This window comes from Schistocerca nitens, chromosome 1 (genome assembly GCF_023898315.1).
Source record: "Schistocerca nitens isolate TAMUIC-IGC-003100 chromosome 1, iqSchNite1.1, whole genome shotgun sequence".
In the NCBI taxonomy this organism is placed as follows: Eukaryota; Metazoa; Arthropoda; class Insecta; order Orthoptera; family Acrididae; genus Schistocerca; species Schistocerca nitens.
In genome coordinates, this window is record NC_064614.1 from 598,373,431 (window position 1) to 598,392,084 (window position 18,654).

Consider the following 18,654-nt stretch of genomic DNA (forward strand, 5'->3'; position numbering starts at 1 on the left):
AAAATATGCATCAGTTTCATTGTGTTCTTGTGACACTGAGTGGTTCATTTTCTCAATGTATGAAATTTTAAAATAAATTATATTTCTAGAATTTTACTTAGTATTCTTTGCTAATTTACTCATTGCAACAAATTGCCTGTGTCACCGACTCTGTTAAACATCTACTTAGGATCTTGTGGCACCCCCTTTTGTCCTAACAGTGATGACAGTGGATCCTGTCATGGACTCCAAGAGGCACCAAAGTCATTTGGGAGCCATCCTGATTTCAGTCTGAGTCTGGAAGATTGGTTGGACTTGTGTTCAAGGAATGCAAACTTCATACAGTAGCCCACCAGATATATTCTGTAGGAATGAGATTATGTTATTTAGGTAGGCAAGAAGTACTCGTATAACTGTGGAGTGTTCCTAAAACCTTTCTGTCACTGTTCAGAATCAGTAGATGGTGTTTCATCCACAGGTGCCCCGCAGTGTCCTGTAGGTAAACAAAAAGGATGCATATATTATCAGACAGTAAGTTCTTGTGTAATTTGCCCATGAGAGACGGTGTCAGGAAAATTGAGGATCACATTTCATTCTCTGCAAACATGAGAATACTCTTATTACCTGCCTGTACAGTGCCTTTCTGGCTTGTGGAATCTGTTACTTCACATTGTATTCTGTGTTGTTGTAGCTTGTGTTTGGTAGGCAACAACGTATACCATGACTCATCAGTCTAGAAGAACTTTTCGTATGCTTTAAGAGTTTAGTTGTGTTATACCTGTACCCATGTTAATCTCTCTTCCCTGTGAAGAGCATTAAACAGAGGTAAAAATGTGCAACAGTGGCTTCAGTATCCTAAAGCAAGGAGTTATTTCTGCATGCTATGTCTGCTCAGTAGTTGTTGTTCAACATTGAATTTGTGAGTCATTTGTTGCACAGAGGCTTATCCATCTACTGTTGCAACTCAAGATAAAAGTGACTCCTATCCTCACCTAATCCTACCCTACTTTGTTAATATTTTATGTATGTGTGAATTATTTCTGTAATGTATTTGACATGTCCAGTACTGTTGCATTGAATGGTCTGTGGACAAATAAATAAAACAAATCAACACTTTGTTGACTATGACATTTTACTCCAATGACAACAGCTTTCTCTGAACAGAGATAAATGTGTGTAAAGCTTCTGGCAGTCTGCCGCCATGCAGGGAGCCTGTATAAAGGCTGATGATATCGCTCTCAAATGACAATCTGAAACATTTTATTCCCCCATGATGACATAAGACGACCTGCTCCAGTACAGCAGCTATTTCTGATTTAGCTCCTTGTGTATTCACAAGAAAGAAATTGGAGACTTTTGTGTATCCACAGAAAACTGTTAAGTGACTCAGAAATGGCAATCTTATCATTGAGATGAAAACAGCTTATCAACTAACATTCTCATCATTAAGAAAGTGGGCAAGCACTCAATCAAATTACTTATATTTAAAACTTAATTTCAGTGGAAAATCCAGAATGTAATGTAACACTATTATGAAAAAGATAGTTGCAGCTCACCATGTAGTGGAGATGTTGAGTCTCAGATAAGCATAATAAGAAGACTATCAGAAAATAAGCTATCGACCAACAAGGCCTTCAGCAGAGATAGAACACACCCACTCACGCAAATGCAACTCACACACGTGACCACAGAGTCTGGCTGCTGAGGTCACACTATGAGCAGCAGCACATGATGGAAGATGCAACCAGGTGGTGGGCATAAGGAGGCTGGGGTGCGGAGGAGGAGGGATAGCAGGGAGGGGTGAGGGAGAGTAAAGTGCTGCTTCTGGGAGCATACAGATCGAGGTGGAGAGGTTACGGGAGCTAGGCGCAGTTGAGAGGTTAGACAGATGGCAGGGAGGGTTAGCGGAGAAGGAGACAGGTTAAAGGACTGTGAGTGCATTGGTGGAATAGTGCTGGAATGGGACCATCCTCCCACCACCATCTACTCCAGTCCGGTCACAAGCATCATCTATCCCATCAAAGGCAGGGCTACCTGTGAAACCAATCACATGATCTACACGCTAAGCTACAACCAGGGTACTGCATTCAATGTGGGCATGGCAACCAACACACTGTCTGTCCGCATGAATGGCCACCGACAAACTGTGGCCAAGAGAGAGCTATACTGCCCCATTGCTGACCATGCTACCCAATACAATGTTCTTCATTTCAGTGACTGCTTCACAGCCTGTGCCTTTTGTATCGTTTCCACCAACTCCAGCTTTTTCGATAGGACAGGTGGAAACTCTCCCTACAAATATATCCTATGTTCCCTAACCTGCTTGGCCTCTACTTCATTGGTCTTTGTTCATACCCTCTAGCCCCTTCCCTGTTCCCATTCCTCTATTCCACCAAGTGCTATTTTGACTTGACCATAGGTGGAATTCTTCATACACATCGATCTGGGGACCTGAAGGTGGCAGAACATAGCACTGAAACTGGTTGCTCAAGTAAAATAACAACAGGAAATTTAGACAGCTGAAGGTGTTTGATTCGGCATTTTATACTGAACAGGCTTGGTCCCACAACCATCTGTATAAATATGGACTTCTGAGTCTTTATGATCTGGATTGAGAGTGGGGTCACGCTTTCCTCATTCATCCAGAACCTCAACATCATCTGCTCCCATTTGCATCACCTGGTCCTCCTCAATGCAACAAGCCACCACCTTCCTTGAACTTGACCTCCACCTCAAAGATGGCTACACCAGTACCTCCATCCATATCAAAGCTACCAACCACCAGCAATACCCACACTTCAACAGCTGCCATCCATTCCATACCAAGAAATCCCTTCCATACAGTATAGCCATTTGTAGTTGTCACATCCGCACTGACAAGAAGTTCCTCTCAAAATATACCAAGGGTCTCACTGAGGCCTTCACAGACCATAATGACCCTTGCAAACATCTACAGAAACAGATCTTCTGTGTCTTCTCTCTCCAGTCACCCATCATCTCTGAAAGTCGCACCGTACCGCCACAGAGGAGCATTCCCCTCAGAATGGAACCTAGAACTTGAGGGACTGAACCATATTTTCCGCCAGGGTTTCAACTAACTCTCGATGTGTCCTGAACTGAGGAATGTCCAACCCACCATCCTTTCCACCCCTCCCACCAATCCTACACATCATCATTGTACAACTCCTGCTCCCAACCCCTTGTCTCATGGCTCACATCCCAGTAATAGACCTAGATACAAGACCAGTCCCATACATCCTCCCATCACCACCTACTCCAGTGAGGTCACAAGTATCACCTATCCCATCAAAGGCACGGCGACTTGTGAAATGAGTCATGTGATCTACAAGCTAAGATGTGACCACTGTGATGTGTTCTGCGTGGGCATTACAATGAACAAGTTGTGTGTCTGTATGAATGACTGCCAACAAACTGTGGCCAAGAAATAGCTGGACCACACCGTTGCTGAGCACACTGCCCCACACAATTTTCTTCATTTCAAAGACTGCTTCACAGCCTGTTCCATCTAGGTCCTTCCTACCAACAGCAGCTTTTTTCTGAATTGCGCAGTTGGGAACTCTCCTGCAATATATATTGTTCCCATTATCGTCCTGGCCTCAACCTTGGTTAGTCATTGTCCTTACCCATTTAGCCCCTTCCCTGTTCCCATTCCAGATCTACACAGGCCTCTGCTCCACCAATGCACCCAGTCTTTTTACTTCACTCCTTTTCAGCTATCCCCCCTCCCCTCCATCTAACCTACCGACAGCAGCTAGCTGCCCTCCCCACTCCACTGTGTCCGTGCACACCCCCACTAACAGCACTTTACTGTCCCCCACCCATACCCTGCTACCCCTCCCCCTCTCCACTCCAGCCTCCTCCTTACCCCCACTCCATTGTCTCTCCTATCATGTGACGCTGCTCATAGTCTGGCTTCAGCTGCCAGAGACTGTGTGCACGTGTGTATGAGTTGCATTTGTGTGTGTGTGTGTGTGTGTGTGTGTGTGTGTGTGTGTGCGCGCGCGCGCGCGCGCTCTGGCGCGCGCACGTTTGTCTATCTGTTTGTGTGTTGTCTATTTTCGACAGAGGCCTTTTTGGCTGAAAACTCATTTTGTGACGCCTTTTTGTTATGCCTATCTGCAACTTATTGTCTCCACTACACGTCTAGTATACATGAAACTAGATAGTTTTTCATCCACATGAACTTCTTTTTCAAGGAAAGAAACTATCAAACAAAAACTATGCTGCTACTGAATGTTGAAATTAAATTAAATTTTAAAAACAGCAAGGAAAAAAGTAAAGTGCATATTAATTACTATGCAGGAGGAAATTAGTGTTTAACATCCTGTCGACAACGAGTTCATTAGAGACGCAGCACAAGCTCGGATTAGGGAAGGATGGGGAAGGAAATCGGCCGTGCCCTTTCAAAGGAACCATCCCGGCATTTGCCTGAAGTGATGTAGGGAAATCATGGAAAACCTAAATCAGGATGGCTGGACATGGGATTGAACCGTCGTCCTCCCGAATGCGAGTCCAGTGTGCTAACCACTGCGCCACCTCACTCGGTTTAATTACTATGATGAGATTTGTTGATAAGTATCAGAGTGAACCTTGGGCTCTTAGCTTCAGGAATGGTAATTAAATCTGCATCCAAACTGGTCTGCTGCACCCAAGCTACTGTAATCACCCCAGTAATAAGTAAAGCAGTAAAATATCATAACAGTAGTTAGTGATGAGGATTTTGTAGTCTTTATTAGGTTTTTGTTACAACTTTGTATTTCAGTCACAATCGTATTATTATTTGTCCTGTACCTTCCATTGACGTGACCATCGTCATAAGTTAGCATTTCTCCACCATCAGTATACTTACTGTAAGTTTATCAGAAATCGTGGTGTCGCAGTCCACACAGCTATATGTTAATAATCTCCACACAACAAGATTAAGTAACATTACAGTCCAACTTCAGGTATGCAAAGTGGACTTTTCAATTTTGCCTGTTACACACATTTCAGCTATGAGACACACATGGATACATGATTTCCAACTGAAACGTTAACTTTTTACACCTAAAAATGATATGAAACTAGTTAACAAAGATTAATGAGCAACTTTGTGGAATGTGATCCAGTGATTTTTGACAGGTATCTCAGATACATAGATCATTGCCTCTTAAAGACAATTCTGTAAGCTCTTGTGAAAGTCTGTCCTCTTGTTGATTGTTTCTTTTATTCTCTGAAAATAAATTAAAAATATTGTAATGCACTTCAGTGCCAGAAGTTTTTGCTGTTTTTACCAAGTTCTGTTTAAACTTTTTAAGAAATCACTTTCTCATTATGAATGTTGTTAGTTGTCACCAGCCATACAAAGATATTGGATATTGTAATAAAAGTGATGGTCTCTGTTTGTAATATATAGCTAACTGCATCATACTCAAATATATTTATCATTTATACACTCACACCATCCTTCTAGAAGAGCAGATAAACTTCTAATATTATGCTTCTATAATTTTGTGTTTTCATAATATCTTCACTGTTTTGGGATCTTTCTGTTTGATGGTAATTGTTTTTTCAGGAGAGGTGTGGAATTGTGGTAGAAACAAAAGGGGAACATGTTGTTTGTTTCGCAAGGCAATGTCAAGATTTAGAGGATGGTGGTGAGCTATTTTCTACAGAATACATAAAACAATGTTGTGAAAACAACGTACTTTTGGATTTGAAGAAATTCAGGTAATTGATTTAAAGATAGGTACATGATACTGATGACAACTGAATTTAGACTTTTGCATTTTTTAATATTTACTACTTGTTTCCATGTATAAATTAAATAGCCTTGATTGCAAACAATGGAAAATCCAGGATGGAATGTAACAATATTATGAGAAGGTAAGTTGCTACTCACAATATACCAGAGATGCTGAGTCGCAGATAGGCACAACAAAAAGACTCTCGCAATTATAGCTTTTGGCCATTAAGGCCTTTGTCAACAATAGACATGCATACGGACATGCTCACACAAATGCAACTCACACACACGACTGCAGTCTCATTCAATTGAAACCAGTTTTCGTGTGTGTGTGCGTGTGTGTGGCTATTGTTGACGAAGGCCTTAATGACTGCAAGCTATAATTGTGTGAGTCTTTTTGTTGTGCCTATCTGTGACTCAGCATCTCCACTATGTGGTGAGTAGCAACTTTCCTTCTCATAATATAGTCTTGATTGCAATGTACTGAAGTTACAACTAGATGATAACCAGTTTCAGTTGACTAGCGTCTATCCTCAGAACATGCTTACATTGTAAATAGTGCCTAAGTATAACTTTAACCCCATCATTGCTAAGTATAACTTATCAGTATTGAAAGGGTGGTCAAAGCATGACTCTTACTGTATAAAACCAGTAGGAGACTTATTTGCATGTATCAGAAATTTGTGAGTTTTCTATATGCTTACTGATTTCAGGGAAAATAAAGATTTTTTTTTGTTCTCCTGCTATATGTAGCAGAAATACAATTGACTTTTGTGTGAATACAGTCTTTATTGTTGACCATCTACATTCATTTGTAGATTTCATTCATTCATTGTATTCCATAAATACGATCATGGGGAACCTCTAGGTTGGTGGACTCAGTCAAGCTGTGCATTAAGGGGGATAAAAATCCGAAAATGTGAATTTTTTTTTTTTTCACATTTTCAGGTTTTTATCTCATTGTAAAATCTGCAATTTTTCCGGATAAAATGATACATATTTCACTTAATAAACTCGCATGGGAAGTATTTTATCTTATTTTTTTAAAATATAATCTACACCGGTTGAAAATGTTAAAATTTTTACGTGCATTACTTCAAGATGTAATACCTTGCTGTGTTATAAAGTTTAAATTGCGTGTTTGTATTAGTAGCCCTGTCAAAAACAGTATCGTATCATTTCATAGTATAAACACGTGTTGTATGTCGAAGTGCTAACGTTTTTCCGAGGAAAAGTGACGAATAGATTAGTAAATCTCTCAAAAAGTAAAGTATGATGCCAAAACGAAGTGTGTTTAAGAAATGTGGGTTTCATGGTAATAGATTTTTGAATAAAGGGAAACATTGTGTTCAACATGTGGCATGCAAAGTTACAGACAATGAAATACAGGCAAACTCGTCAGTATCTAGAGAAACACCCATTAGTGCTTTGAAGATTAAAATAAAATGTTGTGATACACAGTTTTTAAAAAACGGAAGTGATGTAAATAGTAGGTTAGGTTATATTCTGATAGATTTATTCTGATAGATTTACACATCCTAACAAGGATGTTAGGTGAATGTGTGTGTTGTAAAATATGTGGAGGACGAGTTAGTTTACTTGAAGACGGTGAGGTATCAAACGGACTAGCCAGGAAACTTACCATTAATTGTGCCAGTTGTAAATATACTCATTCATTTTGGATTTCTGATAAGTGTAAAGATAAGTATTTTGAAGTAAATGTTAGGTGGTTTTATGGATTGAGAGCTTTTGGCAAAGGACACACTGCAGCAGAAACAATGTGTGCCGAGATGAATATGCCACACCCACATTGTAAAATCGACAAGTATGCGGGACTTATTGGAGCTGCTGTGGAATCTGTTTCATGTGAGTCAATGAAGGATGCTGCAAACGAAGCTGTTGAGATAAATGATGGTATGACTGACATACTAGTAGCATTTGATGGCACTTGGGAGAAGCCCGGCTACAATTCTAAGAATTCTGTTGTACGATGACCAGTGTGGAAACTAGAAAGGTAATAGGTTTCCAGATTTTAACCAAACATTGTTATAAGTGTAAATCAGGGAATGAAGAAGGGCATATCTGTGATAGAAATTATGAAGGAACAAGGGGTGGTAGGGAGGCCTCTGCAGCTATTGAAATTTTTAGTCGATCTGTGAACGAAAGGGGAGTTTTTTACACAAAATTCTTAGGTGATGGAGACTCAAAAGCATATAACAGTGTAGTAGCTGCTCAGCCTTTTGGTTAGAAGATTATCACAAAACTGGAATGTGTTGGTCATGTCTAGAAGGGGATGGGCACCAGATTGAGGAAGTTGAAACAAAGTTTGAGAGACAAGAAACTTTATGGTGGTAAAACCGTAAGAGGCAGGCTGACAGACAAAGTGATCGATGAACTACAGCAGTATTATGGGATGGCCATTAGATATAATACTGGGGATTTGTTGAAAATGAAGCAGGTGGTATGGGCTACCTTCTTCCACAGACTGTCAACTGATGAAAAACAAGTACACCACCTTCGCCCTCCTGGACCTGATTCATGGTGCAATTACCACAATGCCCAGTACTCAAACAGTTCATACAGCCATAAACATTCCATCCCAGCAGCAGTCATGGATATTCTAAAACCGATTTACAGAGACCTGACAAATCCGGAATTACTGAAGAAGTGGTCAGACTCAAAATCCCAATGAGTCGTTCAATAATCTTATATGGACTCGCTTACCAAAAAAATGTTTTTGTTGGAATGAAAACACTAAAGTGGGAGGTCAGTGATGTTGTTATTGCTTTTAATGATGGCAACATTGGTAGGGTGAAAGTGCTACAGCATATGGGAATTAATCCTGGAGCAAACTGCATCAGAGAACTTGAACAGATGGACAAGGTTCGCATTGATAAAGCAGAGTATGCAGCATAGTTGGCCATTAAGGAGTCCAGAAAGAAGAAAAGAAGAAAAAACTGTTGCATATTTCCCTAAATCTCAGAAACCACTTCGAGTAGAATATTCAGATTTTGAGGGAGTAATAACATGCATATCCTGAGTCTACTAACTAAAAGAAGATCATAATGTTATGCATAATTAAAATTATTTAGGATAATGTACAAAAAAGTACACAAAATTTTAACTGTATAATTAAAAAATTGTATTTCTGAAAGCAGTGGCTGAAATGCAATTATTGTAGTTCAGTAGACTCTGGACATACAGTTTAATGGCCTATAAAAGTTTCATGTCAATGGCTACTGAGTTTCCTGAAATACAGGGAAGCTAGGTCACTAAATTTAACATTGTCGGGATAGGGCATTCCAACTCCCCTTAACAAAGTGAAGCAGCTACATTAACTACTGTTAGACTACTTTAAGTTGTTCATTATCACTCAAAGCTCCATTTCTAGCTTCATGTATTATGTGATCACATTGCTATTTAATAAAGAACAATAGTTATATCTTTCTTACAAGAACAGAGGCTCATTTACATGGACATTTGCTACATATCACACACATAGAGATCATTAAAGTTCTAGACTCTACATAATCAGATAACTTTTAGGCTTGGCTTTTAAAAAAATGTTTTTTTTTTAATTTTATTTTGAATTGATAAGGATTCTCAATTTGTGTCTGAGGGGAGTTCATCGAAAATAATAGCGCCAAAATTCTGAACCTGGGTAAGGAGTCAAAGACTACATAGCATTTACTTGTCTGTCTTGTATTACACTGGAGTAAATTAGAGTTCAACTGAAACTATTTTTTCAATATTAGCAACAAATACCATTGAATTGGGAAGCTAGTTTGAATATTCCAGTGTCTTTGAAGAGACCATTCCACTGCATTATTTACTTTACTCAGTTTACTGCTTGCTTTTACTGAATTATTATTGTTGTCCAGTTGGAACCTAATGAATCCTCAGAGACAGTATTTTTGAAACTAATGTCAGTTGATGATGTGAACAATATCTACAGAAGTAAATCTTCTCCATTTTTAATTGGCTGATGGCTAATTCACAGCACAATCCATACTCGTGCATTTGACAATGGTGTGACACTGCAAAAAGAAAGGAAGGCCATGCACTTCATTTGTTACTGTCATCTTAGTTGACAATAGAGAGGATAAATGAAATAGTTTTTTTTTCTTTTACATATATATGGCATTGTAAATCTGTGTTGTATGTATTTAGTTCAAGTAGCTAAACTGATATAACCTGTTGCTGAAAAGTTCTTTCTTTTTGGGTCATTTATTGTTAACTGAAAGGTATCCAAACTTGGCGAGGATTTATTTTTTTGGCAGTTTCAAAACAGAGGACTCAATTCAAATGTGTTGTACTTCTGTTGAATGCCATCCACCTGAAGAATATTCTAAAACTACAAATCACAAATGGGAATGAGGAAAGAGAATGCTGTGTGGTGTGGTATGATCAGCAGTTAAAGAAATATGGTACAACTGATGCCATACTGGTAGGCATATTACAAGAAATTGTGTGGTATTACATGAGGAATTCATTATGATCCCCCTGCGGGTTCCAGGGGTTAGAATAGGCCTGCAGTATTCCTGCCAGTCATAAGAGATGACTAAAAGGAGTTTCAAACATTCGGCCTATATGTGATGGTCCCCTCTCGGGTTTGACCTCCATCTTTCCAAATTCTTCCGCAGAGCGAGCCAATTGGGGAACAGCGCCTTACATGGTGCATTTTGTCCATCGTGCATTGAGACCTCCAGCCAGCTTTTATAGTCGTTGCATTGCCGCCCCACTCATTCTCCATCTCTTGGGCGAGGATGCATTCCTGAGTGCAATTTCCACTATGCACTGTGCAGTGTTGCTTTTTGCAGAGGCGACGACCATTGACTTTATTGCACCTAATATCCATCACGGTAGCCAGTCCGTGTTGGTTGTAGCCCCCTGACAACACAGGGATTGCTCTACTGATGCCTGCGCCGTTAACTCCCCACATATGCCAAGGAGCAGATGCCCATCTCCCTCGGGCATCAGGACTCCCGGCAATGGCCATCCTGCCAGGTGGCCCTTGCTGTGGCTGGGTGGTGCCCGTGGGGAGGGCCCTTGGTCGGAGTAGGTGGCATATAGGGTGGATGACACGCAATGAAGCGTGGCACATCTTCTCTTGCTGGTGGCCAGCCACCAGCAGTCTCTAAGCGTTCGAGGGCTCACTTCAAAGCTAACGTGTATGACCCGAAATCGTTCCCCTCCCTGGCCACACCATGGGAGGAACAAAAGGCTATGAATGACAGTGAAAAGTATTCACCCCAGTATCTCGTCTGTACCAGAGCTGATGAATCCTTTGTGTCTGTGAAGCCTCAGTTCTTTGTAGAGCATTTAGAGGACAAGTTCGCAGAGGTGGAGAGCTTGTCCTAAATGCGGTCAGGGTCAGTCTTGATAAAAACAGCATCCTCTGCCCAGTCACAAGCCTTGTTCGCTTGTACGAAGCTGGGGGATGTTTCTGTTACTCTCACCCCCCATAAAAGCTTAAATATGCTCCAGGGCATTATTTTCCACAGAGATCTTCTTTTACAGTACGATGACGAGCTTCATGCCAACTTAGAGCGACGAGGTGTCCATTTCGTGTGGCGTGTCCACCGGGGTCCAAGGGTTCATCAAGTTGCCACCGATGCCTTCATCTTGGCCTTAGAGGGTGACACATTACCTGAGAAGGTCAAGGTGATGTTCTACCGTTGTGATGTCAAGCCATATATCCCTCCCCCAATGCGGTGCTTGAAGTGTTGGAAGTTTGGCCATATGTCTTCCCGCTGTGCTTCCAGCCTCATCTGTCGTGATTGTGGTCGACCATCCCATCCTGATACTCCATGTGCCCTGCCTCCCATCTGTGTCAGCTGCGGAGAGCACCATCCTCCTTGCTCGCCGGACTGTAAGATTCTGCAGAAGGAATGGAAAATAATGGAATACAAGACCCTGGATTGACTGACCTACACTGAGGCTAAGCGGAAATTTGAACGACTTCATCCAGTTCGCATGACGTCATCTTATGCCACCACTGTCACTCCTGCTACAGTTCCCATAGCTGCACCACATACCGCCAGCTCTCAGAGCCAGAGGTCCACACCTGCCCCCTTGATGGTGGGGGCCACTTCTCTCTCTGTTGCTCTCACACCACCTACCTCGGGAGCAGCACCCCCTCAACCACCGGGGACACCAGTCCCCACTTCTAAGCTGGAGAAGCATAAGCCTTCTTCAGCTTCTCTTGCTAGGAAGGGATCCCTTGGGTCACTCCATTCCCAGGTTCCTAGCAGCGGCACAGCAGACACCCACCAGTGGCTGAAGAAGCCACAGGTCACTGGTCATAAGGCTTCGCGATCGTCTTCAGTCCTGGAGCTGACTCCAAGAAGCCCTCCAAGCATGGACTACCAAAGGAACAGCGTGAGAAAGCGAATTTGAAGACCTCTAAGACCAAAGAACGTGCGGTGGCACCTATTCTTCCGCTACTTACAAGCTCTGCATCTGAGGATGAGGTGGAGATTCTCGCATCTGCTGAGGACATGGATGTCGCTCCTGTCAGTACTCAATCAGTGGCAGCAGGTGACCCAGCAATGTAATTTATCTCCTCAGTCCCTTCACGCCTTTCTCGGCCATGGACAATGTCATCCTCCAGTGGAACTGCGGCGGTTTCTTCCACCATCTTGCTGAGCACTGACAACTTCTCAGCCTTGACCCTTTCTTCTGCATTACTCTTCAAGAAACTTGGTTTCCAGCAACGCGAACCCCCACCCTCCGTGGCTATCGGGGTCATTATAAGAACCGGGCAGCTTATGAAAGGGTATCTGGTGGCATCTGCATCTATGTCCTTGTCTCTTCACAGCGAGTCTGTCCCACTACAAACACCTTTAGAGGCTGTCGCTGTTCGGGTGTGGACGCCTCAGGTTGTTACTGTCTGCAGTCTGTATCTTCCACTGGATGGTGATGTCCCGCAGCATGTCCTGGGGCAACTTTTTTGTTACTGGGCGACTTCAACGCCCATAACCCACTGTGGGGTGGATCAGTGGCAACGGGCAGAGGCAGTACCGTTAAGCATGTATTGGCACAGCTCAACCTTTACATTTTAAATGATGGTGCCTTCACACATTTCAGTGTGGCGCATGGCACGTACTCAGCCATCGACCTTTCGATCTGCAGCCCTAGCCTCTTACCGTCTGTCCAATGGAGTGTGCGTGACGACTTGTGTGGTAGTGACCACTTTCCGATCTTTCTGTCACTGCCACAGCGTCAGTCTTCTGGGCGCCCTTGCAGATGGGCTATGAATAAGGCTGAGTGGGACTTGTTCTCCTCCATTGCCGCTATTGAGTCTCTTTCCGATGAAGCCTTTGATGCGGTAGTTCACTCGGTCACCACCGGCATCGTTACTGCTGCAGAATCTGCCATTCCCCGTTCTTCTGGGTCCCCTCAGCGGAGGTCTGTCTGTGCCTTGGTGGTCGCCCGCGATCGCTGAGGCGATTAAAGATCGTAGGCGGGCGCTCCAGCGTCACAAGCGGCATCCCTCCTTAGAAAACCTCATCATCTTTAAACAGCTCCGTGCGCGGGCCCGCTGCATCATTCACCAACACAAGCAGGAGTGCTGGGAATGGTATGTCTCCACCATTGGCCTCCATATCTCTCCATCGCAGGTTTGGGCCAAGATTAGGCGCCTCTATGGCTATCGGACCCCTGTCGGCGTCCCTGCACTCTTACTGAATGGAGCAGTTTGTACTGACACCGACACAATTTTTGACCGCTTAGCAGAGCATTTTGCTCAGAGTTCGGCTTCTGTAAATTACGCACCATCCTGAATCCTACAATGTTCCATTCAGTGAGTGGGAATTCCAAAGTGCCCTAGCCACTTGCCCTGATACAGCTCCCGAGCCCAATCGCATCCACTGTCAGATGTTCAAACACCTCTCAGCGGACTGCCAGCGACGCCTCCTCGACCTTTACAACCGTATCTGGATCGAGGGTGAGTTCCCGTCGCAGTGGCGGAAAAGCATCATAATCCCCATTATGAAACCTGGCAAAAACCCACTGGAGGTGGATAGCTACCGCCCCATTAGCCTCACCAATGTTCTTTGCAAGTTGCTCGAACGCGTGGTGAGCCGGTGATTGAGTTGGGTACTTGAGTCTCGGGGCCTTCTGGCTCCATCTCAGGGTGGGTTCCGCAAAGGCCGCTCTGCTGCCGACAATCTGGTGAGCCTGGAGTCAGCCATCTGTACAGCCTTTGCCCGCCATCAGCACCTTGTCGCTGTCTCTTTTGACATGCGGAAGGCATACAATATGACATGGCGACATCACATCCTCTCTACGCTGCATGATTGGGGTCTTCAGGGTCCACTGCCGATTTTAATACGAAATTTTCTGTCGCGTCGTACCTCCCGCGTAAGTTGCGGCCTCCCATAGTTCCCCCGAGTTCGGGAGAATAGGGTACAGCAGGGATCTGTCTTAAGTGTCTGCCTGTTTTCTAATTGCAATTAATGGGCTCGCTGCGGCGGTGGGAACATCTGTCTCAGCTTCCTTGTATGCTGATGACTTCTGCCTCTACTATAGCTCCTTTCGCATTGCAGCTGCTGAACGTCAGCTGCAGGGCACTATCCGCAAGGTGCAGTATTGGGCTGTAGCGCATGGCTTCCAGTTTTCGGCTGCCAAGACCTGCGTTATGCATTTCTGCCGGTGACGCACAGTTCACCCTGACCCATGGCTTTATCTTGCCGGCGAACTTCTTGCTGTGGTGGAGACACATCGGTTTTTGGATGTGGTTTTCGATGCCCGGTTGACTTGGCTCCCTCATATTCGGCAGCTTAAACGGATGTGTCGGCGGCATCTTAATGCTCTGTGATGCTTGAGCCACACCAGCTGGGGCACCGACCCATCTACCCTCATACGGCTCTACCAGGTGTTAATACAGTCCCATCTGGATTATGGGAGCCTGGCTTATGGTTCAGCCTCCCCTTCTGCGTTGCAGGTGCTTGACCCCATCCTTCACAGCGGGATCTCACTTGCAACTGGAGCTTTCCGGACCAGCCCTGTGAACAGCATACTTGTGGAGGCAGGTGTCCCTCCACTGTGGTTACGGCACCAATGTTTACAGGCCGCATATGCTACACATGTTTGTAGCTTGCCCAGCATCCTAATTATCGTCTCCTGTTCCCTCAGTCAGTTGTCCATCTCCCAGAAATTTGGCCCCGGTCGGGTTGTACGATCACGGTCTGCGTCAGAGAGCTTCTCTCCGGGGTTGGGGTTTTCCCTCTTCCACCTCCTTTTCGGCCCCCTCTGCATACACCACCATGGTGTGTGCCCCATCCTTGCCTTCGGCTTGAATTGGCACAGGGCCCGAAGGACTCAGTCCCTCCGGAGGCCTTCCGCCACCGCTTTCTTTCCATCCTTGCCCCGTATCAGGGCTCTGGCGTTGTTTACACTGATGGTTCCACGGTTACTGGTCGTGTCGGTTATGCTCTCACTCTAGGGGATCTTTACCAACAACACCCATTGCAGGCTGGCTGCAGCGTTTTCACTGCTGAGCTGGTCACCATCTTTCGTTCCCTAGAGTATATCTGCTCCTGCTCAGGTGAGTCCTTCATTATCTGTAGCGACTCCCTGAGTGGTTTACGAGCTATCGACCAGTGTTTCCCTTGCTCTCGTCTGGTGATGGCTATCCAGGAGTCCCTCCATACTCTTGCCCGTTGTGGCCGCTCTGTGGTCTTTGTGTGGACCCCAAGCCATGTTGGGATACCCAGCAATGAACATGTTGACTGCCTGGCCAAACTGGCCACCAGTAAACCATCTCTGGACATTGGCCTCCCGGAGACTGATTTGCGAGCAGTCTTACGCCGCAAAATTTTCGAACTTTGGGACACTGAATGGCGCAACCTGACCACACCAAACTAATTCCGTCCTATCAAGGAGATGACGAATGTGTGGCGGTCATCCATGCGAGCCACTCGCAGGGACTCAGTTGTCCTTTGTCGGATCCGCATTGGCCACACCCGCTTGACACACAGCCATTTACTGCGCCATGAGGACCCGCCTCTATGTCGCTGCGGGTCAGCCTTGACAGTGGTCCATATTTTGTTGGCCTGTCCCCTTTTAAATGTGCTCAGGCAGACGTTTGCGCTGCCTGATATGCTCCCTGCCCTTTTAACGGATGACACTGCTATGGCAGGCTTAGTTTTGCATTTTATTCGGGCAGGGGTCTTTTATCACTTAATCAGAGTGTTTGTCGTTCTTTTGTGTTGAGTCTGGCCTTTGGCCTACGATTTTAGACTGGGTTTTTTAGTGTGTTTCTGGGTGGTTGGCTTTTCCTTTTTTGTCTCTATGGTCGGCCAACCACTGTCACACTCTTTGTGATTTTAATTCCTTTTGTCTGCTCTCTGTCTGAGTCTTTCTTGTCCTGTGTCGTCTCTTGTCATCTCCATTGTTCGTTTTTATTCTTTATGGGTGTTTGAAGGTTTTGGAACAAGGGACCGATGGCCCTAGCAGTCTGGTCCCTTCAATCCCACAAACCAACCAACCAACCAATTCATTATGAGAAAGCCAGGAGGGTATCACAGTTGTTGAGTGCTAAACAAAATCAAATGAAAAACAATTTAAAATTTTATCAGCAATGTCTGGACATTTTGAAAACAAGCACTCTTCTTTTGTGTGCCAATTACTTACTGTGAACGACTCACAGGTCCCCTATTTTACACCAGAAGCAAAACAACCATGAAACCACTGGATACTGGCCAGTGAATTTGGGGTGGGGTCAGTGTTTCCTGGGATGTGGTGAGGATTCCTCTCATTAATTACTTTTCAAAGGATAAAAAGTGCTGATGAATTCTTTAAAAGTCTTATGTAGCAAGCTGACCACAAAGAAGCTTGTAATTGGGAAAACTGGGGGATTTGAGATACAAATTGTTGAAACATCCACTCTTTTTACCAGATTTGGCACACTTTGACTGTCACCTGTTCTCACATTTAAAGAAGTTTGTGACTGAAAAGCATTTTGTATCCAATGATGAGATTGTGGCCCCTGTAGACTGCTGTTTTATAGACATTTTAATTGCAGTTTAGGCCTATAGACAGTATTCTGAAAGTTTCAGAACTGTGCGCTCAAATTTCTTAGTAGTTTTACTTACATTACTTTGGAGGCATATAAGTTTATTCTTAGCCATGAAATCTAATATTTAAATCTAATATTTCTATAGTTGGCTCAAATGGAAATCCTTGTTTACCCCCCCCCCCTCCCGATCAATAATAGCGTGTTTTCTTCATGTGTTTGCTACTGTAGTTGCCTTGTTAAGTGCCGTGGAATAATATGAATTGTTACCCATAACAAGTATCAAAGTGCTATGTAAATTTGTTAACAGCAAAATCTCAAACATTGCTTCTGAAACATGTTTCCATTCATCACTTCGTGGTAGTCAATGGTTTTCTTTAATTTAAGCAATGCGATACAAGTTTCTTCAAATCTTATGGGTGAAATGGCATCAACAAAGTTTTCATGTGATGTTACTGTAAAAAAATTAATGCATCCATGCTGCAGTACTACTTTAATAACTTTGAAAATACCCTCTTTTTATAAAAAGAAGTGTTCAGTTTGTAAGGATTGGTTAAATGTTTCTCAAATAAGGTAAGTAAATGTGTTGCCAAGCACCAACATTAATGATACATTTATTTTTAAATTTGTTGTGATAGAAACACTTGCGTCTTTTGCCTATGAAGCTGGTGAATTTACAAAAGTCAGGAAGGACCGATTTAAGTACTCTTCTATTCTCCTAAGGGACACACATGCCTAAGTGGTGTACTAATTGAGAAAGATGACGACAAATGATGGGATGTGCAATGCACTACACTGCACTATTTACACTACACTGTACGCAGTATGCCAATTGCTGATATCATGAGAATGAACCAGGTGTCTGTCATCAGGCTTTGTATACCCATAGTCAATGGAAGCACCTCCACAGGATGCAGCCTGGAAATGTGGCACTCCACCACTAGTTAAACAAACTGTGACAGTACACTGATACTGAATGTGGGTAAGAATTCTACTGTTCATGTGTACCCTGCCAAAATGACGATGCGAGCCATATGACGTGCAGGCGAGCTGCCAAAAGCACAGCTGGGAGGTGTTGTCTCGTCGGGGTGGAACAAAGTTCTGGTCGAGCGGCAGTTCAGCATGCGTGGCGTATGGAAAGTGTGGCTGTCTAAGCTCTCTCTCCAGCAGAAGTTATCAGTGAGGGTGTTGTTGGACTGGCTTTCAGTCAATGCCGCCCGTCATCTGCTGCTACAGGTGGAGGCAATGGAAGGAGTCGCCACACAGTTCTCACCTGCAATTGCACAGAGGGGTGTTTGAAGCTGACTGGGGGTGTCATGCAGTCAGTTGGTATTGGACGAGAGACGGCGTCAGCTGGTGATGTGTCGGACACAACGTCGGGGTTGGCATTGACTGGTGATGTCTCGGACACGGCGTTGGTTGATGGCACATCAAGAACAGCGGAGGGCACGGTGTTGGCCTGCGTCATTTTGGGCGAAGTGTTGATGGTGTTGCGACTGCAATTTCACCTCCATGGTGCTCACAGGACCCAAGGTTCGATTCCTGGCCAGGTCAGGGATTTTCTCCACCTGGAGATTGGGCGTTTGTGTTGTCGTAATCAGTTCATAGTCATTCGGGAAGGTGTTGAGACTGGACAGTGAAAAGATTTGTATAGGCGCTGATAACCTATGCAGTTGAGTGCCCCACAAACCAAATATCACCATCATCATTGTCTTGTCCACGCATCACAAGTGTGGGCCCGAATACTGAGGCGGCTGGTGTACATCCACCCAAACATGATGTGTATGCATCCTGTGAGGTCACGGTGGATGAATGTACAGTGCTCACCATGATGCTGCAGAGGCTTTGGTTGCAACTGGACCATGAAACTCTGGAGCTGCTGCACTAAACCTGGGACAGTGTTGTCAGG

General features: G+C 44.1%; 1 protein-coding gene across 2 annotated transcripts in view; it reads left to right on the forward strand.

Moving 5' to 3' along the window:
* The window catches only part of LOC126256239 (uncharacterized), a 186,145-nt gene that overhangs the window by 25,442 nt on the left and 142,049 nt on the right, over nt 1-18,654 (forward strand). For both annotated transcript variants that reach the window (XM_049955465.1, XM_049955466.1), the window contains exon 2: nt 5,555-5,709. In XM_049955465.1, the coding sequence (XP_049811422.1) occupies nt 5,555-5,709 (155 nt within the window). The remainder of the gene's footprint in view (nt 1-5,554; nt 5,710-18,654) is intronic.